Source organism: Pristiophorus japonicus, chromosome 12 (assembly GCF_044704955.1).
Source record: "Pristiophorus japonicus isolate sPriJap1 chromosome 12, sPriJap1.hap1, whole genome shotgun sequence".
NCBI classification, from domain to species: Eukaryota; Metazoa; Chordata; class Chondrichthyes; family Pristiophoridae; genus Pristiophorus; species Pristiophorus japonicus.
The window spans coordinates 56,882,525-56,905,007 of record NC_091988.1 but is presented as its reverse complement, the minus strand read 5'-3'; the positions used below and the strand labels follow the sequence as shown (position 1 = coordinate 56,905,007).

General features: G+C 44.7%; 1 protein-coding gene across 3 annotated transcripts in view; it reads right to left on the bottom strand.

Annotated features, from left to right (window-relative positions):
• LOC139276923 (monocarboxylate transporter 5-like) overlaps positions 1-22,483 on the bottom strand; it is an 82,297-nt gene that overhangs the window by 8,737 nt on the left and 51,077 nt on the right. The window contains exons 2-5 of one of the 3 annotated variants that reach the window (XM_070894917.1): positions 13,017-13,149; positions 8,722-8,865; positions 7,456-7,617; positions 1,783-2,460 (exon numbers count right to left, since the gene is read on the bottom strand). In XM_070894917.1, coding sequence (XP_070751018.1) covers positions 1,783-2,460; positions 7,456-7,617; positions 8,722-8,865; positions 13,017-13,149 — 1,117 coding nt within the window. The remainder of the gene's footprint in view (positions 1-1,782; positions 2,461-7,455; positions 7,618-8,721; positions 8,866-13,016; positions 13,150-22,483) is intronic. The other 2 variants (XM_070894919.1, XM_070894920.1) reach the window with 2 other exon arrangements.

Genomic DNA, 22,483 nt, shown 5'->3' with positions numbered 1-22,483 from the left:
AGTTATACAGGGAATTGGTGAGGCCACACCTGGAATACTGTGTACAGTTTTGTTTTTCATATTTACGAAAGACTATACTTGCTTTGGAGGTGGTTCAGAAAAAGTTCACTAGGTTGATTCCGGAGATGAGAGGGTTGACTTATGAGGAAAGGTTGAGGAGGTTGGGCCTCTACTCATTGGAATTCAGAAGAATTCAGGTGATCTTATCGAAACGTATAAGATTATTAGGGGGCTTGACAAGGTGGATGCAGAGAGGATGTTTCCACTGATAGGGGCGACTAGATCTAGGGGGCATAATCTTAGAATAATTTAAAACTGAGATGAGGAGGAATTTCTTCTCTCAGAGGGTTGGAAATCTGTGGAATTCACTGCCTCAGATAGCTGTGGAAGCCGGGACATTGAATAAATTTAAGACAGAGATAGACAGCTTCTTAACTGATAAGGGATTAAGGGGTTCTGGGGAGCGGTCAGGGAAGTGGATCTGAGTCCATGATCGGATCAGCCATGATTGTATTAAATGGTGGAGCAGGCTCGAGGGGCCGTATGGCCTACTCCTGCACCCATTTCTTATGTTCTTATGTTTGTTGTACTATTAAACACCTCACTGATTATTGATACTTAATTTAACTTATACCTTAGAATGACATGTATTTTGCAACAACCAAAACAATTTTTTTTCAAACAGAAAATTGTTATGTTGTGAATCTGTCTCTATTCATTATGACAGAACACATTGTTAAAGCAATGGAAAAAAAGTTGATGCATCCTGTCTCATTTGAATTTGTTGGATCGGGAATTGGCTTGGATCCAGACACCCTGCTCTGAAGAACTAACTTAGACAAAGAAGTGAGGAGCGTCAACAAAGCAGCGAAATGAACAGTTCACTTTCAGACTCGCACTATTGTGGTTTCCAATTATAGCACACTTACACAATCAAAGGCAAGCGCACAGATCAACTCACTGTGTGCGCCACTCAGTAGCAGTCTACAGCTGAAATCTGTCAGCGATAGTCAGTTGCTTTATATGGATTTTAATTCTGGAAGTGGGAGAGTGGTATGGTGCGATGGATCACATCCTGGTGTAGTGAGCTCCCAGTTCCAGTGGGGCCGTCTGAATTGAATGAGGTGGGTGGCAGCAAGGAATAGCGAGATTTTCTCTAGAGAACGCAAGAGAAGATCAGGCCAGTCATGGTCCAGCAGAACCGCAGGAAATGAAACAAATAATTAAACATGGCAGAATCCGAAATCCTTCAGTTTTGATTTTTTTTTTTGCTGGTACCAATCAAATTCTGGGCTGTATATTCAGCTTATTGTATCCAAACATTGTTACCATTTTAACCACTGCCATCAGGTCCAACAAGGACCTATTTCCCTTAGCAGGAAGGCCAATAACCAGCGGGCATAGATTTAAAGTAATTCTTAGAGGGGAGTTGAGAACTTTTTTCACCCAGAGGGCGGTGGGGTCTGGTACTCACTGCCTGAAAGGGTGGTAGAGGCAGGAACCTTCAGCACATTTAAAAAGTACTTGGATGTGCACTTGAAGTGCCGTAACCTACAGGGCTACAGACCAAGAGCTGAAAAGTGGGATTAGGCTGGATAGCTCTTTTTGGCTGACACACACACGATGGGCCGAATGGTCTCCTTCTGTGCCGTAAATTTTTATGCCTCTATGCTTCTATAACTGAGTAACAAGGGGCTGATATAAGGAATTATCTGTGTGTGTGTGTGTGTGTGTGTGTGTGACTAGCTGTACATGTACATAACTATATAGTAAAGTACTTACCAGCAACAGAAATGAGTAAGGTGGCTTGGAACGGTTCAATGCCCAAAGCCTTGGCCTTGGCTACCAGGTGAAAATATGGTATGAAGTAGGCCAGTTGGCTGAAGAAGGTACAAGTAGTGAAAATAATGAAGAGTGGGTTAGTGAGTAGCGTAAAATCGATGAGGTGTCTCACACCAACAGAAACAGACTTCAGTTGGGCACCAAGCTCACGACAGAAGCCCTTGTGCCTTGTGTCAGTTGGCATGGCAACTGTGGTCAGTATTTGGTTTGAATTTCCATTCTGGACTTTGCAGCCTGGCAGGGTAGTGGAAGGCAATTGGCTTAATAAAATCGGTTCCTGAGATAAAGGGAACTCCTTGGGCTGTAAAACTGCCGAGCCTTCGGCAGCACGATGGTTTTGCGCAGGGGCAAGTTTCTCAATACGTGGTACAGAATTAGATTCCTCCAGGCCATTCTGAGTTGAGAGAGATGATCCCTTGACTGGTTCATGGTGGTGACTGACTGGAGGCGGTGCCCTTGACACTCCACCCGCGATCGCGTCCTTTTTGCCTTCAAGAGGTTGCAGCTTCTTCTGGTGCTCGCTATCCACAGCCGAGTCTTGCTTCAAATAAAGTGGGCGATTCAGCATTCCCAGCGGAATCAAGTGCAGGGTTAATCCACACAGAATAAGTATTGCACCTGCACAACACGAGCAGCCAAAATCATTAACTTGTTAACAAATGACTTTAAAAGGCACACTGTTAAGTGCCTCTTTTCATTTGCAAATAGTAAAAAAACAAACAAGTTTGGGAATGTGCAAAGTTGACAATGTCAACATTACCAAAATATACCGTGCGAAGTGAGCAATTGTACAGAGTTTAACAGATACTTACTTACAGTGCAATAGCAACAGTAAGCCAATTAAATAGCTTTATATGTAGAATAACAACAACAACTTGTATTTATATAGTGCCTTTAACGTAGTGAAACATCCCAAGGTGCTTCACAAGAGTATTATGAGCTAAAATGTTGACACCAAGCCGCCTAAGTAGAAATAATGGTTATATGGGAGGGAGGTGCAAGTTATAATCTAATTGAGGAGTTCAGATGGGTTTTATGCAATGTTTTCGTTGAGGTGTCTGGAGGTCACACGCAGACCGCTTGTCAGCTTCACAATGGAAAAACTGTGCCTGCGCGGTAATTTGAATGGGTGTGCAGCCCCTTAAAGGGGCCGGGCACCCCCAAAAAATTAGAGGGAACATTAAAGAGTAACTTTGCAAGGCTCCAATTCCAGTACACAGAAGACTAAGTCACACAATTGGCCCATCTCTGGCCTGCGCTCCTATCTAGTAAGGCTTCGTGTTGGGAGCCTCATTTTGCAAATTTACCCCTGCAGAATAAAGATCACCTGAGGATGTTACCAGGAACTAGGATACAACAGCCCCTGAATTTATTTCACTTCAAATCATTACAGCCATCAGGAAAAGGGAGCTTTACTCCCACGCATTTTATAGGTGCTGCCCTCCAGTCAGTCACTATTGGCCGAAACACGGGATCAGGTATCTCAATCTCCCAGAGTGCAGTGCAGCCTGAGGTATCGATGGGGCCTTTTCTCCGCTGCGCTGCATTTTGGGAAGGCAGGGTCACCATGTCGCCTCCTGTTCAAACGGTTCCTGAGCTCAAACCGGGCGCTGTTGGGGAGGAGTTAAACTAATATGGCAGGGGGATGGGAACCAATGCAGGGAGACAGCGGGAAACAAAATGGAGACAGAAGCAAAAGACAGAAAGGTGATGAGTAAAAGTGGAGGGCAGAGAAACCCAAGGCAAAAAACAAAAAGGGCCACTTTGCAGCAAAATTCTAAAGGGTCAAAGTGTGTTAAAAAGGCAAGCCTGAAGGCTCTGTGCCTCAATGCAAGGACTATTCGGAATAAGGTAGACGAATTAACTGTGCAGATAGCAGTTAACGGATACGATGTGGTTGGCATCACGGAGACATGGCTCCAGGGTGACCAAGGGTATTCAACATTTAGGAAGGATAGACAGAAAGGAAAAGGAGGCGGGGTGGCGTTGCTGGTTAAAGAGGAAATTAATGCAATTGTAAGGGAAGACATCAGCTTGGATGATGTGGAATCGGTATGGGTGGAGCTACAGAATACCAAAGGGCAGAAAACGCTAGTGGGAGTTGTATACAGACCTCCAAACAGTAGTAGTGATGTTGGGGAGGGCATCAAACAGGAAATTAGGGGTGCATGCAATAAAGGTGCAGCAGTTATCATGGGTGACTTTAATATGCATATAGATTGGGCTAACCAAACTGGAAACAATACGGTGGAGGAGAATTTCCTGGAGTGCATAAGGGATGGTTTTCTAGACCAATATGTTGAAGAACCAACTAGGGGGGAGGCCATCTTAGACTGGGTGTTGTGTAATGAGAGAGGATTAATTAGCAATCTCGTTGTGCAAAGCCCCTTGGGGAAGAGTGATCATAATATGGTGGAATTCTACATTAGGATGGAGAATGAAACAGTTAATTCAGAGACCATGGTCCAGAACTTAAAGAAGGGTAACTTTGAAGGTATGAGGCGTGAATTGGCTAGGATAGATTGGCGAATGATACTTAAGGGGTTGACAGTGGATGGGCAATGGCAGACATTTAGAGACTGCATGGATGAACTACAACAATTGTACATCCCTGTCTGGCGTAAAAATAAAAAAGTGAAGGTGGCTCAACCATGACTATCAAGGGAAATCAGGGATAGTATTAAAGCCAAGGAAGTGGCATACAAATTGGCCAGAAATAGCAGCGAACCCAGGGACTGGGAGAAATTTAGAACTTAGTAGAGGAGGACAAAGGGTTTGATTAGGGCAGGGAAAATAGATTACGAGAGGAAGCTTGCAGGGAATATTAAAATGGACTGCAAAAGCTTCTATAGATATGTAAAGAGAAAAAGGTTAGTAAAGACAAACGTAGGTCCCTTGCAGTCAGAATCAGGGGAAGTCATAACACAGAACAAAGAAATGGCAGACCAATTGAACAAGTACTTTGGTTCAGTATTCACTAAGGAGGACACAAACAACCTTCCGGATATATAGGGGTCAGAGGGTCTAGTAAGAAGGAGGAACTGAGGGAAATACTTATTAGTCGGGAAATTGTGTTGGGGAAATTGATGGGATTGAAGGCCGATAAATCCCCAGGGCCTGATGGTCTGCATCCCAGAGTACTTAAGGAGGTAGCCTTGGAAATAGCGGATGCATTGACAGTCATTTCCCAACATTCCATAGACTCTGCATTAGTTCCTATGGAGTGGAGGGTAGCCAATGTAACTCCACTTTTTAAAAAAGGAGGGAGAGAGAAAACAGGGAACTATAGACCGGTCAGCCTGACATCGGTAGTGGGTAAAATGATGGAATCAATTATTAAGGATGTCATAGCAGCGCATTTGGAAAAAGGTGACATGATAGGTCCAAGTCAGCATGGATTTGTGAAAGGGAAATCATGCTTGACAAATCTTCTGGAATTTTTTGAGGATGTTTCCAGTAAAGTGGACAAGGGAGAACCAGTTGATGTAGTGTATTTGGACTTTCAGAAGGCTTTCGACAAGGCCCCACACAAGAAATTAACGTGCAAAGTTAAAGTACATGGGATTGGGGGTAGTGTGCTGACGTGGATTGAGAACTGGTTGGCAGACAGGAAGCAAAGAATAGGAGTAAATGGGTACTTTTCAGAATGTCAGGCAGTGACTAGTGGGGTACCACAAGGTTCTGTGCTGGGGCCCCAGCTGTTTACATTGTACATTAATGATTTAGACGAGGGGATTAAATGTAGTCTCTCCAAATTTTCAGATGACACTAAGTTGGGTGGCAGTGTGAGCTGCGAGGAGGATGCTATGAGGCTGCAGAGTGACTTGGATAGGTTAGGTGAGTGGGCAAATGCATGGCAGATGAAGTATAATGTGGATAAATGTGAGGTTATCCACTTTGGTGGTAAAAACAGAGAGACAGACTATTATCTGAATGGTGACAGATTAGGAAAAGGGGAGATGCAACGAGACCTGGGTATCATGGTACATTAGTCATTGAAGGTTGGCATGCAGGTACAGCAGGCGGTTAAGAAAGCAAATGGCATGTTGGCCTTCATAGCGAGGGGAGTTGAGTACAGAGGCAGGGAGGTGTTACTACAGTTGTACAGGGCCTTGGTGAGGCCACACCTGGAGTATTGTGTACAGTTTTGGTCTCCTAACTTGAGGAAGGACATTCTTGCTATTGAGAGAGTGCAGCGAAGGTTCACCAGACTGATTCCCGGGATGGCGGGACTGACATATCAAGAAAGACTGGTTCAACTGGGCTTGTATTCACTGGAGTTCAGAAGAATGAGAGGGGATCTCATAGAAACGTTTAAAATTCTGACGGGTTTAGACCGGTTAGATGCAGGAAGAATGTTCCCAATGTTGGGGAAGTCCAGAACCAGGGGTCACAGTCTAAGGATAAGGGGTAAGCCATTTAGGACCGAGATGAAGAGAAACGTCTTCACCCAGAGAGTGGTGAACCTGTGGAATTCTCTACCACAGCAAGTTGTTGAGGCCAATTCACTAAATATATTCAAAAAGGAGTTAGAAGTAGTCCTTATTACTAGGGGGATCAAGAGGTATGGCGAGAAAGCAGGAATGGGGTACTGAAGTTGCATGTTCAGCCATGAACTCATTGAATGGCGGTGGGCTCGAAGGACCGAATGGCCTATTCCTGCACCTATTTTCTATGTTTCTATGTTTCTATGTTTCTAAGAAGCTCGCCCCACCCCCGGGGTTTCTGTACATTCATATTTAAAAAAACAAAGATTGAATTTTTCCAGTTTATCCAAAAATAAAGTTGAAGTCCAACAGCTGCCAACCAGAGGGCTAATGAATATGACTCTATTTGGGGACAAGTTTCCTGAACCGGGGACTCTTCTGGGGATGCTGTTTGCCCAGGGACACAATACCTCATCCAGGGACTGTCCCCAGAAAACGGGGGCATATGGCCAGCCTAGCCTTGCTAATAAAGGCAGCAGTGGAATTGCAAGTATACCTTAGTCTACATAGGAAAAAAAACACTTGACAATGCTGTTTTGATCTCCTTAATAAGGAAGGATATACTTGCCTTGAAGGCGGTGCAACAAAGGTTCACTGGATTGATTCCTGGGATGAGAGGGCTGTCTTCTGATGAGAGATTGTGTCGATTGGGCCTATACTCTCTGGAGTTTAGAAGAATGAAAGGTGATCTCATTGAAACATACAAGATTCTGAAGGGGATTGACAGGGTAGGTGCTGAGCGGTGTTTCCCCTGGCTGAAATATCTAGAACTAGGGGGCACAGTCGCAGGATAAGGGGTAGGCCATTTAAGAGATGAGGAGGGATTTCTTCACTCAGAGGGTTGTGAGCCTTTGGAGTTCTCTGCCTCAGAGGGCTGTGGATGCTGAGTCTCTGGCTGAGATTAATAGATTTTTGGAGTCTCGGGGAATCAAAGGATATGGAAATGGGGTGGGAAAGTGAAGTTGAGGTCGATGATCAGCCATGATCTTATTGAACGGCGGAGCAGGATCTCGGGGCCATATGATCTACTCCTGCTCCTATTTCTCATGTTCTTATGTATATGTATCTGCTTAAGAGTAATTCATTTGTAATGAAATTTGCAATGAGAATTTAGCTGGTTACCTACCTTGCCAGCCGTATTCATTGAGAAGGTACTGAAGGAACGGAGCCAGGGCAAAGGTGAGCCCTGTTCCTGAGCGGGAAATGGCATAGGCGGTGGTAAGCCTTCTGCGGAAGTACTTGGTTGTGTTTAGAGCTGCAGCCTGGGACAGGAAGGCAAACCCACACCCTGCAAAGAGATACCAAGAAATACATTACAGAACAAGTGCTTTCAGGGTTAACGGTGATTTCTTACCTTAGGGATTCCCTTTACACCAAAAGCTTTATCATTCAGCAGCGCTGTGGCACAACAATGTGGAGGTTTAATGCTGTGATCTACGGCGGGAGAGGGGCGTAGGTAAAGCCTGTGATTCCTCCATGAAGAATTTTCCGGTGTCAGCAATATTGACAGCGGGAGGCTCAAAGCCGAGGGTAGGATCTCCGCCTCTAGACAGCTCTCCTCCTTTAAAGCCTACCTTTTTGACCAGGTCACCTGTCCTAACATCTTATGTGAATCAGTGCCAAATTGTGTTTGATAAGGCTCCTGTGATGTTTTACTACAGTAAAGGCACTACATAAATGCAAGGTGTTGTTGTAGGATGAGAGGGAGGAATATTAGATGTCTGACTCTCACAGACTTGGTGAATTATACAGAATGACGTTAGCAAAGGGCTGGGGGGCGAATCTCCAGCATGTCCCTTTGCTAGGATTGGCACACGGCACAGAGAGACTCTTGGGAGGAAAGGGCAGGTGGGGGAAATAACTTCCCAAACGTAAAAGCGATGGAAGGGTAAACTCAGTGATGTTGTGTTCCCTGCGTGGAGCATCACTCGATGGGAGCACAGGTATGTCTCTGACTATTACAGGGCCAGCTCTGGAATCTAGGCCATAAGTGCAGCATTGCTGAATTTTCCTCGAATAGAGGTTGTACCCGTGGAACTACAGTTACACAACACCCTCTGCTGCACCAGTAATAACTGTGTGTGATGGATGAGCTGTCTATAGTGCAAGTGGACTGGCTGATAGGGATATCTTCAATGATCAGGTTTGGCCATGCCCTGTGTGCTCATCTTCACTCAGAGCCTTATCTTCCAGTCTGAGACCCTGTTCCTCCCTGAAGTGAAACATTTAAGTAGCTCCCTTAATATTGTAGAATCATAAAACACAGAAGACCATTCAGTCCATTGTGCCTGTGCCTCTCACACTGGAAAATAGAAGCACTGGAGTTCACAACCAGCTCCTGCTGCTAGTAAAGCCTTATTACAAGGGACATTTTAGTAAATATTGCCCTTACCTGCCAATAAACCAAGGGTGACATACAGAAAGGCAATTCTCTCAACATAGGAACTTAAGAACAATCCAGTAGATACCATGACTGCTCCCAGAATTCCAGTCTGCTTCTCACCTATCTTTGCACAGGATATACCAGCAATTGGACCTGGAACAGAAACACAAGAAAATCCCAAAATAGTGTGACTTCAGGGAGAAAACCTGGGCTACGATCACTTGGTGTTCTCCTATTAATAGTGGCTCAGAATCATTTCCATTGGCAGCATTCAGTGTTAAATAAACACTGACATCACCTCCCACCCCACCAATGGCTCACTCTGTAAAGGCAGTGAATAGATAGTGAGTCACACAGACAATTAAGATTCCACATTTGGTACCCAGTCTGTGCAGAGTTAATGGACTTCAGTATGAGTTTGACGATAGGTGTGCTACAATTGGCCATAGCACCCCTGGACTAGGGAGCGGGAAATCAGCTATGGTTCCCTACATAAACTTGTGCTCATCCAAAACTCTGCTGCCTGTATCGTAACTCGCTCCAAATCTTGTTCCCCCATCATCTCTGTGCTCGCTGACCTTCACTGGCTCCCGCTCTGACAATGCCGCAATTTTAAAATCCTCACCCTTGTTTTCAAATCCCTCCATGGCCTCACCCCTCCCTATCTCTGTAGCCTCCTTCAGCCCTAGAAATCTTCGAGATCTCTGCGCTCTTCTAATCCTGGCCTCTTGCACATCCTGATTTTAATCGCTCAACCATTGCCGGCCGTGTTTTCAGCTGCCTTGGCCCTAAGGTCTAGATTTCCCTCTCTTGACCTCTACGCTTCTCTACCTCTCTCTCCTCTTTTAATATGCTCCTTAAGACCTACCTCTTTGACCAAGCTTTTGATCATCTGTTCGGATATCTACTTCTGTGGCTCAGTGTCAAAAATGTCTTTATTGATATTATTATTGTCAAGCGCCTTGGGATGTTTTGCTGCGTTAAATGTGCTATATAAATGCAAGTTGTTGTTGTTGTTCAGCTCCTGATCACTATCCAGTGATCCCTGCTCCTTGTGCAGTGGGCAAGGACAGGATTTGCCTGGTTTTAATCCCCCCATGGTAGAATAGCCTTCCTAACGCTCACTGCATAACCGAACCTATATATTGATGGTCTTTCGGACAATATACCAGAGGACGACTAAGCACTAGACACTAACCTCCAGCAAGAGAAAGGAGATCAAGAGGATGGAAAAATTGGCAGAAAAATTAGGAAAAAACATACGTTGACACTGCAAACCTAAACTACCTCTATGCCCCAAAATAAGCCGCTTAACGTAATAACTTCAGCTTAGCGTCTACCAGTACTGATGTTAGCTGCTGTGCTTTCCTGTAGAATAGGATGTTGTGATTGTGACTTCTTCGCAAGTGAAAACAAGGAGAGGGTGACTCCCAAAAGGGGTTGTTCTGGAATGATGGGTTTTAATTACATTTGTTTTAATTGCTCATATTGGTACTTAGCAGCTGTGTTCCTACACGCACAAATCCTGTCATATCTTTCGCACTGTATGTGAGGTTGGAATCGGAGAGCAAGTCACCTCTTTCTGCATCACTTATAAAATGAAAATTAGATCTAATTAAAGAGGCAGAACCAATTACTCGAAATGAGTGCATCGAAATGAATCCTTGTGAAATAGTCCATTAAGGGAAAACCGGACTGATCATTAGTATTGTACACTAGAACAAATTACTAGACGCTGAGTATGGCTAATTAATAATGACAGGTCATTTTTACTGCCATTATACGGAAAATGTAGTCTTCGATTTCCACAGGTCCGTGGCCCACTCCTGGTGTAAGTTGACCAAGAATGCAATGGAGGGAAATGCGTTGTCCAGGACCAGGCTACACCAGATCCCAGGCCAGCTAACCAGTTTGCACAGCCCTGGGCTCTCGAACACCGAGTGACCTGCCACCTGCACCTGAGGGTCCAGGTGACTGTCTCAGGCCTGGACCCTCCTAAACATCCTGACAGCAACATTTTATTCAAGGGGGACGATCAAGACAAGCAGATAGCTAACACACCTGCAGACCAATGAACAGCTGGTCAACGCTGCTTATCCCGCATTCCCCCCCACCCCCCACCCCAACCCCTCGCTGGTGCCTGCCGCTGCCCTTTAAATTAGGTGACCCCCACTTCACCCCTGACCCCGATGTAACTAGTAGAATGGACAAGGGAGGACCAGTGGATGTGGTGTATTTGGACTTTCTAAAGGCTTTTGACAAGGTCCCACACAAGAGATTAGTTGCAAAATTAAAGCACATGGTATTGGGGGTAATGTATTGACGTGGATAGAGAACTGGTTGGCAGACAGGAAGCAAAGAGTAGGAATAAATGGGTCCTTTTCAGAATGGCAGGCAGTGACTAGTGGGGTACCGCAAGGTTCAGTGCTGGGACCCCAGCTATTTACAATATACATTAATGATTTAGACGAAGGACTTGAATGTACTATCTCCAAGTTTGCAGATGACACTAAGCTGGGTGGCAGTGTGAGCTGTGAGGAGGACACTAAGAGGCTACAGGGTGACTTGGACAGGTTAGGTGAATGGGCAAATGCATGGCAGATGCAGTATAATGTAGATAAATGTGAGGTTATCCACTTTGGCGGCAAAAACAGGAAGGCAGAATATTATCTGAATGGTGACAGATTAGGAAAAGGGGAGGTGCAACAAGACCTGGGTGTCATGGTACATCAGTCATTGAAAGTTGGCATGCAGGTACAGCAGGCAAATGACATATCGAGAGGAATTGATTATAGGAGTGTGAATGTTTAAAAATGTATAGAGACATTGAAGTTGAGAACGTGAAAATTGTATAGGGACAGTATAAGCTAACAAAGAATTCATGGAGGAATAGCCATGACATCTCAGACTCGAGACTGCGAAATGTTACAACACTAACACATATTGAAACAAAACCCACAGTTTGCAGAAAAACCTCAAGGTCTTATTAAATCATGTTATTAACCTGAAACATTAACAGAAGGTCTTTGTTTAAAATCAGACCATACTTAGATTGGCTTATGAGTGGACAAAGGGAAAGAGGGATCAAAGGGGATAGGCTGAACTAGGATGTCACTCATATTGTATCTTGTTATCTTTTTCCGAAAATGTATAACCGTCGTGCCTTTACAATGTAACGTCACCTTGTCCATAGGAAGTGTGTACGCTCTATCAAGAGAGTATTCCTTCTGTCTGATAAGGTCCCCGATCGGGATTTGCTTTTTAAATAAAAGCTTGCTTTGTTTAAACCACAATCGGTATTCGACTCAGTGATTTCACTGAACCAGATTGAGGTAAAAGAATCCAGGAATCAACAGGAGCAGGGAGGTCTTACTACAATTGTACAGGCCTTGGTGAGGCCACACCTTGAATCTTGTGTACAGTTTTGGTCTCCAAATCTGAGGAAGAACATTCTTGCTATTGAGGTTCACCAGACTGATTCCCGGGATAGCAAGACTGACATGTGAAGAAAGATTGGATCGACTAGGCTTAGATTCACTGGAATTTAGAAGAATGAGAGGGGATCTCATAGAAACATATAAAATTCTGACGGGATTGGACAGGTTAGATGCAGGAAGAATGTTCCCGATGTTGGGGAAGTCCAGAACCAGGGGTCACAGTCTAAGGATAAGGGGTAAGCCATTTAGGACCGAGATGAGGAGAAACTTCTTCACTCAGAGAATTGTGAACCTGTGGAATTCTCTACCACAGAAAGTTGTTGAGGTCAGTTCGTTAGATATATTCAAAAGGGAGTTAGATGTGGCCCTTACGGCTAAAGGGATCAATGGGTATGGAGAGAAAGCAGGAATGGGGTACTGAAGATGCATGATCAGCAATGATTATATTGAATTGTGGTGCAGGCTCGAAGGGCTGAATGGCATACTCAGGCACTTATTTTCTATGTTTCTATGTTTCCATGAATCGCGGCAGTCAATTTGCGCACAGCAAACTCCCAGAAACAACAGTGTGATAATGATGAGATAATCTGTTTTCAGTGATGTTGATTGAGGAATAAATATTGGCCAGAACTCCTCTGCTCTTCTTCTAAATAGTGCCATGGGATCTTTTAAGTCCACCTCGATTTTAACGCCTCATCCGAAAGACATTGCGGAGAAAGATTGATAAGCAAGTGTGGCAATAATATGCCAACATGTTTTGTAGACAGCACGTGCATGCAAATGTAATATTTTAAATATATTATATAGTTATGTGCCATAATTTTACACTATATAGGAAGGAAATATAGGAAGGCCTATTACTAGTACCTGCTGTTAAACGTACACATGACATAATAGATCCAATCCAGCTGATCTGTTCCATAGATGTTTGGAATGTTTCCTGAAGTGCAACAGATAAGATCCCAAACGATTTTAGTATTCCCATTGCCAACAGATTTATCTACAAAATCAAAGAGAGAGAACAGTAATTACATTCAGAGCTTTAATCTGGTATCTTCCCCGTGGCTACCCACTGCTAAGCAACATATCATGTGTGCTTATCAATGGAGGATTGAAAATCAAGGTCCCACATGGCACAGACTGTTGTTAAACCAACAAAGCTGTGCGACTATTTTCGCAGTTGTGAGCAACATTGCTTTTATTAGTGTTATTAGTGTTATTGTTGCTCCACTGGGCACTGATATTGTGCTACACTTCCATAAAATTACATGGTTCATTCACCTGGAATTACAACACCATCACCACCAACAATAAATTATGGCCTAGAAATTGGCCCACTTACCGCCACGAGTCACCGCTGCGATCCGATCTAAAAATGACGGCTGCCACTCTAGCGCCCTTATGTGGCGTGGAACTCGGCAACTGCCATTTTGGTGTGGCCCTCAGTATGTTGGCATATTCTTGCCACACTTGCTTGTCAATCTTTCTCCGCAAATGTAAATTAAGAGGTGACGTCAATCAGCGTGCAACGTCAACTTAACGTTACCTCAGCGAACTTGTACCTTAGTGTTGAGTTCAGCGCTGGGTCCAAAGCTCTCCATGAATACCCAGTATTCAGCAGATTGACAAAGGCACTGTCAGCACTTCTTAAAGCGACACACACATCTTCCAGGCGCTGTCAGCACCTCTTAAAGTGACACACACATCTTCCAGGTAAGTTTGCATTTAAGCTTTTGGACTGGATTTTTTTGATTTTATTGAAGTAGTGGCTTGGTGCAATACATGTTAAAAGTTTTTCAAGTGCGCAGGGAGTGCAGGGATTGCTACTTGACGCTTGCAAGGCCTCGGATGGTAAAGGAAGGCCTCTGAGAAGACAGTAACTGCTGGAAATACTCAGCAGGTAAGGCAACATCCGTGGAGAGAGAAATAGAATTCATGTCAAGATGCTGTTGATCTGCTGTGTATTTCCAACATTTTATGTTGTCATTTCAGATTTACATCATCCACTCGCAGAGAGAAGAGGAGGAAGCAGAAGAGGAGGAATCATAAGGAAGGATGCAACCCAGACAGCCCCTTTCTGGCCGGGATATCCAGGGTGAAATCATCCAGTTGCGGTACCAGTGACCATAACTCCAATTCTCCTTTCAACATTTGTCCCACACCTTACTCTGTCGCTGACCATCACAATGTCCATGGCCACAATGCTGAAATAAAAGTCACCACAAAGCAAACTTTCCAATCCAACTTTATACATCTATCCATCCAATATGACATCAAGAAATCAACTCATCACCCTCACACATTCCCTTAGTGACTATCTTTTGTGTGCCTTTGCCTATCCTACTGATGCAATGCAGTGTTACCCCAGTGGCTGCAGCATGGCTGGTGGAAGGCTGCTGATTTTCAATGGGGGACACTGCAAGTGGCCTTGCTGGTTGACCTTGAGGAGCTAGTAGCTGGGAGCGTCAAATCGAGTGACGGTTTTTTGTTCTTCTGCTTCATTCTCCTCTCCCTCTTCTTAGCCAACCACTGGCTGGGCAGGTTGGATTCGTGGGTGTGTGAAATGAGGAAGGCACAAGGGTGGAGTTGTGGTGAGGGGAGGGCGGGAAAGCAAAAGGTGCATGACTTATGAGGATACCAGCATTTTGTGTTTTCTCAGCCTTGCTGCTGGCTAAGAATGGCCTGTGCCATCTCCTCCAAGGAGGTGAGGTGAAGTTAGGAATGGGAACTGTGCCTCATGATTGTTGGTAGGTAAGTGATTTGGGGAGGGGGGAGTCATGCATTGAGTTGTGTATATGGACTGGAGGCGATTACAGAGATGGGGAGAGGTGAAGCCATTAAGGGAATTAGGAAACTGCTTTTTGGCTATGAATACAAGACACAAGTATTGAGAGTGTAATTTCTTCTCTCCTTCTCGGCTATCCATGTTCCTGTGCCTTGCAGCATTCTTGGCCAGATAGGGTTACAGGTGGTCAGCTCTTAATCATCACTTTCTGCTATTTCATATTATCTGGAGTTGTGTGAGACACCTACTGTGACTCACCAGCAATTTGTTCTCCCCTTTCAGTGGGGAAAATCTTCTTGATTCTCAGTGCCTTATGTTGTGACCTATCTGTCCCAATCTCCAATGGCTTGACATTTATGGAGCCACATCACACCACATTCCTCCGGGGCTCACGCAAGTCACACAGGGAGATGATAAGATGGGAATGGGTTAAATTCTAAAGGTTTGTTAAGTTTTTGATGAGTCACAGGATCGAGATTGCTCAGTGGGTTGCAGTTTTCAGCTTATCACTATGCTTGCTGAAACAGAAATATGGCCTTGAAGTGACACTAATTGGCTGATAAGGCAAGCCATTATCTACATAATTCCAGAATGACTCAGGTTACCATGGTTAGACTTATTTATCTATTTATATCTGAAAATGAAATGTGATTCAGGAACCATAATGGGGTAGAAATTCCGACATCCCTGGGCCCGTTCGAAGTTCCTACGGACCCAGGAAGGCATCGGAAAAGCCAGTTTTCAGTGCGCAATGCGCATGCGGTGAAAACCAGCTTTTCTGATCTGTCAAGCTGGAGCTTGACAGATCGTAGATATCTTGGGAGCAAGGACATTTGTAGGGGCAAGATTGCGGGATTTACGCATATCTTGCCCTGCAAATGTCCTCAAAAATCTTGCGCCAGAAAAAGCAGGCACATAGCCTACTTTTACAGGCGTAAGTTTAAAAACATAGAAAAAACATGATTACAATAAAAATTTTAAAAACATATTTATGTTAAAACCCTGCCCACTCAGGTAATGTTATTTTAAACCCTAACCCTAACTTTTTTTTAAAGTCGGCAATTATGTTTTCTTTAAAAAACATGTATAACAACTTTAATTTCTATTAGTGTATTGTGTGAGGTGTTTTTAAAATGTTTTATGTAGTTTTTGTACGTTTTGGGGTTTTTCTTAATCATTGTAATAGGAGTTTCATAACTTACGAAACTCCTATTAAAATGAATGAGAAAATACTTATCTGTGATTGGGTGTCCAGGCACACGTGACTCCTGCGCAAGTCCCTACGAGCAAGCGACGGCAGGGAGAGGAGGCCTGTGGATCAGGAGTTCTAGGGGGCGTAGCAGGTTCAGCTAAGTGCACATTTTATATCTATTATTTTGTGCGTTGCCCGCAGGGAGTCCTTGAGAGAAATTTCTGCCCCAATGAGTTCCTGAGAGAAAAATAATTTCTTGTTTTAAAAAAAAGGCTCTGGTTTATGGTGTATAAAGTTTGTTAATCACCTTCATATTGCTTGATTCAAATATAATTCTGATTGAAGTATAAATTATAACGGACCAAAGCAGTATCCATTTTCTCCAATTATTTAGAGTTTGCATAGATCATGGAATGATGTGTGACATAGGAACCTCAATGGAGAGAAAATTACATTTAAAATGGACAGGGATAACCAAAATATCATACTTGTCATGAATAGGTATAGTTGTAGTATATATAGTGAGCACCTTGAGACGTTTTACTACGTTTAAGGTGCTAGATAAATAGAAACATGGGCCCCAAGTTTCCACATGATTTGCTCCTGATTTTTAGGAGCAACTGGTGGAGAATGGACTATCTTAGAAATTGCAATTCTCCACATTTTTTTTTTGCAGTTCTAGTCAGTTAGAACAGCTTCACTTAGGAACAGAATTTTTTCTTCAAAACGGGGCGTGTCCGGCCACTGACGCCTGATTTGAAAGTTTCCACAGTGAAAACGTACTCCAAACTAACTTAGAATGGAGCAAGTGAAGATTTTTGTAGGCCTGAAAAAACCTTGTCTACACATTAAAAAATCAGGCGCAAGTTACAAATCAGGCGTCCGGAACGAGGTGGAGTGGGGGGGGGGGGGGGGAGCGGGCGGAAGGGAAGTCATTAAATTCTACAATAAATCCTTATTTATACTTATACAAATATTATACAAATAAATCCAACCTGAATAAAAATTTATAAGCAAAGAAAAGATTAAATAAACCATCTTCCCACCTGTGTGAAAGTGCTTCAGGCAGGGAGAATGATGCAGGAAGCCTCAAGTTGAGGCAGCCGTTCCCGATGGCAGGGGTGGGGGAGGGTGTGAGGGCCCGACCGACCACAGCGGGGGGGAGGCAGGGAGGAGGCAGCCATTCCCGATGGCATGGGGGGGGGGGGAGGATGCAGTAAGGGCCCGACCGACCGCAGCGGGGGGCAGGCAGGGAGCAGGCAGCCGTTTCCGACGGCGGGCGGGTGGGTGGGCGGCGGGGGGAGGCAGTAAGGGCCCGACCGACCGCAGCGGGGGGGAGGCAGGGAGGAGGCAGCCGTTCCCAACGGCGGGGGGGGGGGGTGGGTGAGGAGGCAGTGAGAAGGCTGCAGGAAGCCTCAGAAGACTTCTGAGGCAGCCGTTCCCGACGGCAGGGGGTCGGGGTGGGGGGAGGCCCCCCCTGCCGTCGGTCGGGCCCGTCGGGAAACGGCTGCCTCAACTTCTGAGGCTTCCTGCAGCCTTCTCACTGCTGCAAGAAGCCTCAGTGCTGATCATGGAAGGGCAATGTGCTTTTATTAAAAAATTTTAAAAAATTAAACAGCTACAAAGAACTACAAAAATGGCCGAGTGCCAATGTTACCTTCACACTGCACGTGCGCGAACGCTCCAACGCGCACGCGCAAGGTTGCCGGCACGAAAAAAACTAATTTAAATGGTACCCGCCCCCTCCCACTTACAGAATCAGCGCGAGTGGTAGGCTCCGCCCCCTGGGCGCCACGCCAAGCTGCCATGGAGCTGCAGGGCGCTCCAGAATTGCGCGTTTTTTTTCAGGCGCCGTTTTCGGCGCGAAAAATGGGCGCCCAGCTTGGAGGGGCGCCCGTTTTGTAGCGTGTGGAAACTTGGGGCCATGGAAACATAGAAAATAGGTGCAGGAGCAGGCCATTCGGCCCTTCGAACCTGCACCACCATTCAATAAGATCATGGCTGATCATTCCCTTAGTACCCCTTTCCTGCTTTCTCTCCATACCCCTTGATCCCTTTAGCCGTAAGGGCCATATCTAACTCCCTCTTGAATATATCCAATGAAATGGCATCAACAACTCTCTCCGGTAGGGAATTCTGCAGGTTAACAACTCTCTAGATGAAGAAGTTTCTCCTCATCTCAGTCCTAAATGGCCTACCACTTATCCTAAGACTGTGTCCCCTGGTTCTGGACTTCCCCAACATCGGGAACATTCTTCCCGCATCTAACCTGTCCAGTCCCGGCAGAATCTTGTAAGTTTCTATGAGATCCCCTCTCATCCTTCTAAACTCCAGTGTATAAAGGCCCAGTCAATCCAGTCTCTCCTCATATGTCAGTCCCGCCATCCCGGGAATCAGTCTGGTGAACCTTCGCTGCGCTCCCTCAATAGCAAGAACGTCCTTCCTCAGATTAGGAGACCAAAACTGAACACAATATTCCAGGTGAGGCCTCACCAAGGCCCTGTACAACTGCAGTAAGACCTCCCTGCTCCGACACTCAAATCCTCTAGCTAATAAGGCCAACATACCATTTGCCTTCTTCATCGCCTGTTGTACCTGCATGCCAACTTTAAATGACTGATGAACCATGACATCCAGGTCTCATTGCATCTCCCCCTTTCCTAATCTGCCGCCATTCAGATAATATTCTGCCTTCGTATTTTTGCCCCCAAAATGGATAACCTCACATTTATTCACATTATACTGCATCTGCCATGCATTTGGCACTCACCTAACCTGTCCAAGTCACCCTGCAGCCTATTAGCGTCCTCCTCACAGCTCACACCGCCACCCAGTTTAGTGTCATCTATAAACTTGGAGATATTACACTCAATCCCTTCATCTAAATCATTAATGTATATTGTAAAGAGCTGGGGTCCCAGCACTGAACCCTGCGGTACTCCACGAGTCACTGCCTGCCATTCTGAAAAGGACCCATTTATCCCGACTCTCTGCTTCCTGTCTGCCAACTAGTTCTCTATCCACATCAGTACATTACCCCCAATACCATGTGCTTTGATTTTGCACACCAATCTCTTGTGTGGGACCTTGTCAAAAGCCTTTTGAAAGTCCAAATATATCACATCCACTGGTTTGCCCTTGTCCACTCTTACCAGTTACATCCTCAAAAAATTCCAGAAGATTCGTCAAGCATGATTTCCCTTTTATAAATCCATGCTGACTTGGACCGATCCTGTCACTGCTTTTCAAATGCGCTGCTATTTCATCTTTAATAATTGATTCCAACATCTTCCCCACTACTGATGTCAGGCTAACTGGTCTATAATTACCCGTTTTCTCTCTCCCTCCTTTCTTAAACAGTGGTGTTACATTAGCTACCCTCCAGTCCATAGGAACTGATCCAGAGTCGATAGACTGTTGGAAAATGATCACCAATGCATCCACTATTTCTACAGCCACTTCCTTAAGTACTCTGGGATGCAGGCTATCAGGTCCAGGGGATTTATCGGCTTTCAATCCCATCAATTTCCCTAACACAATTTCCCGCTTTATAAGGATATCCTTCAGTTCCTCCTTCTCACTAGACCCTCGGTCTCCTAGTATTTCCGGAAGGTTATTTGTGTCTTCCTTCGTGAAAACAGATCCAAAGTATTTGTTTAATTGGTCCGCCATTTCTTTGTTCCCCATTATAAATTCACCTGAATCTGACTGCAAGGGACCTACGCTTGTTTTCACTAATCTTTTTCTCTTCACATATCTATAGAAGCTTTTGCAGACAGTTTTTATGTTCCCAGCAAGCTTCCTCTCATAATCTATTTTCCCCCTCCTAATTAAACCCTTTGTCCTCCTCTGCTGTATTACAAAATTCTCCCAATTCTACGGTTTGCTGCTTTTTCTGGCCAATTTATATGCCTCTTCCTTAGATTTAACACTCTCCTTAATTTCCCTTGTTAGCCACGGTTGAGTCACCTCCCCCATTTTATTTTTACTCCAGACAGGGATGTACAATTGTTGAAGTTCATCCATGTGATATTTAAATGTTTGCCATGACTTGGCTAGAATAGACTGGCAAGTGATACTTCAAGGGTTGACGGTGGATAGGCCTCTCATATCATCGAAGTTACCTTTCCCCAAGTTCAGGATCCTAGTCTCTGAATTAACTGTGTCACTCTCCATCTTAATAAAGAATCCCACCATATTATGGTCACTCTTCCCCAAGGGGCCTCGCGCAACAAGATTGTTAATTAGTCCTTTCTCATTACACATCACCCAGTCTAGGATGGCCAGCCCTCTAGTTGGTTCCTCAACAGAAAACCACCCCTAATAAGCTCTAGGAAATCCTCCTCCGCCACATTGCTACCAGTTTGGTTAGCCCAGTCAATATGTAGATTAAAGTCGCCCATGATAACTGCTGTACCTTTATTGCACGCATCCCTAATTTCTTGTTTGATGCTGTCCCCATCCTCATTACTACGGTTTGGTGGTCTGTACACAACTCACACTAGCGTTTTCTGCCCTTTGGTATTCTGTAGCTCCATCCATACAGATTCCACATCATCCAAGCTAATGTCCTTCCTTACTATTGCATTAATTTCTTCCATAACCAGCAACGCCACCCTACCTCCTTTTCTTTTCTGTCTATCCTTCCTAAATGTTGAATACCCCTGGATGTTGAGTTCCCAGCTTTGGTCACCCTGGAGCCATGTCTCCGTGATGCCAATTACATCATATTCGTTAACTGCTATCTGCACAGTTAATTCATCCATCTTATTCCAAATATTCCTTGCAATGAGGCTCAGAGCCTTCAGGCTTATCTTTTTAACACCCTTTGCCCCTTTAGGATTTTGCTGTAATGTGGCCTTTTTTGCTTTTTGCCTTGGGTTTCTCTGCCGTCCACTTTTACTTTCTATCTTTTGCTTCTGTCCTCATTCTACTTCCCTCTGTCTCCCTACAGAGGTTCCCATCCCCCTGCCATATTAGTTTAACCTCTCCCCAACAGCACTAGCAAACACTCCCCCTAGGACATTGGTTCCGGTCCTGCCCAGGTGCAGACGGTCCGCTTTGTACTGGTCCCATCTCCCTCAGAACTGGTTCCAATGTCCAAGAAATTTGAATCCCTCCCTTGTGCACCACTCCTCAAGCCATGTATTCATCTGAGCTATCCTGCGATTCCTACTCTGACTAGCACGTGGCACTGGTAGCAATCCTGAGATTACTACTTTTGAGGTCCTACTTTTTAATTTAGCTCCTAGCTCCCTAAATTCATCTTGTAGGACCTCATCCCGTTTTTTACCTATATTGTTGGTACCTGTATGCACCACGACAACTGGCTGTTTACCCTCCCCCTTCAAAATGTCCAGCACCCGCTCCGAGATATCCTTGACCCTTGCACCAGGGACGCAACATACTATCCTGGAGTCTCGATTGCAGCCGCAGAAACGTCTATCTATTCCCCTTACAATAGAATCCCCTATCACTATAGCTCTCCCATTCTTTTTCCTGCGCTCCTGTGCAGCAGAGCCACCCACAGTACCATGGACTTGGCTGCTGCTGCCCTCCCCTGGTGAGTCATCTCCCTCAACGGTACCCAAAGCGGTGTATCTGTTTTGCAGGGGGATGACCGCAGGGGACCCCTGCACTACCTTCCTTCCGCTGCTCTTCCTGTTGGTCGCCCATCCCCTATCTGGCTGTATAACCTTTACGTGCAGTAAGACCAACTCACTAAACGTGCTATTCACGTCATTCTCAGCATCGTGGGTGCTTCAGAGTGCATCCACCCGCAGCTCCAGTGCTGCAATGCGGTTTGTTAGGAGCTGCAGCTGGATACACTTCCCGCATATGTAGTCGTCAGGGACTGGAAGTGTCCCTGACTTCCCACATAGTACAACACGTGTCCGAGCATTATTATTATTATTATTATTATTAGTAATAATAATACTGAATTGTAATGAACAGATGACAACTGCAGTAAAGTACTTGCTCTTAAAATGGAATTGAGTGTTTCTTCACACAAACAGACTACACTGGATAACAACATGAATATTAAGTAGCGAAGGAACTTGACTGTTGCAATTGGTAATGGTATCAATTAATTTTATTGGCATAGATTCAAAAATATTTGTTGCAGTGAGGCTGTATAGTTCCATGGGTTTCACTAACATTTCTTCTCAAAAGGGCGACCCGAGGTACCATTTACTTCTGAAGTGGCAATGTGATTAGGTAAATATGAAATTGCAGAACCCACTGCCTAAAATCACAACAATTACGGATTGTCTTTGAGTTCTTTTGTTGCAGTGGTGATATCGCTGCCTTAATTAGAAAATATGAACATTCATTATTTTAAAGAAATTAACATTT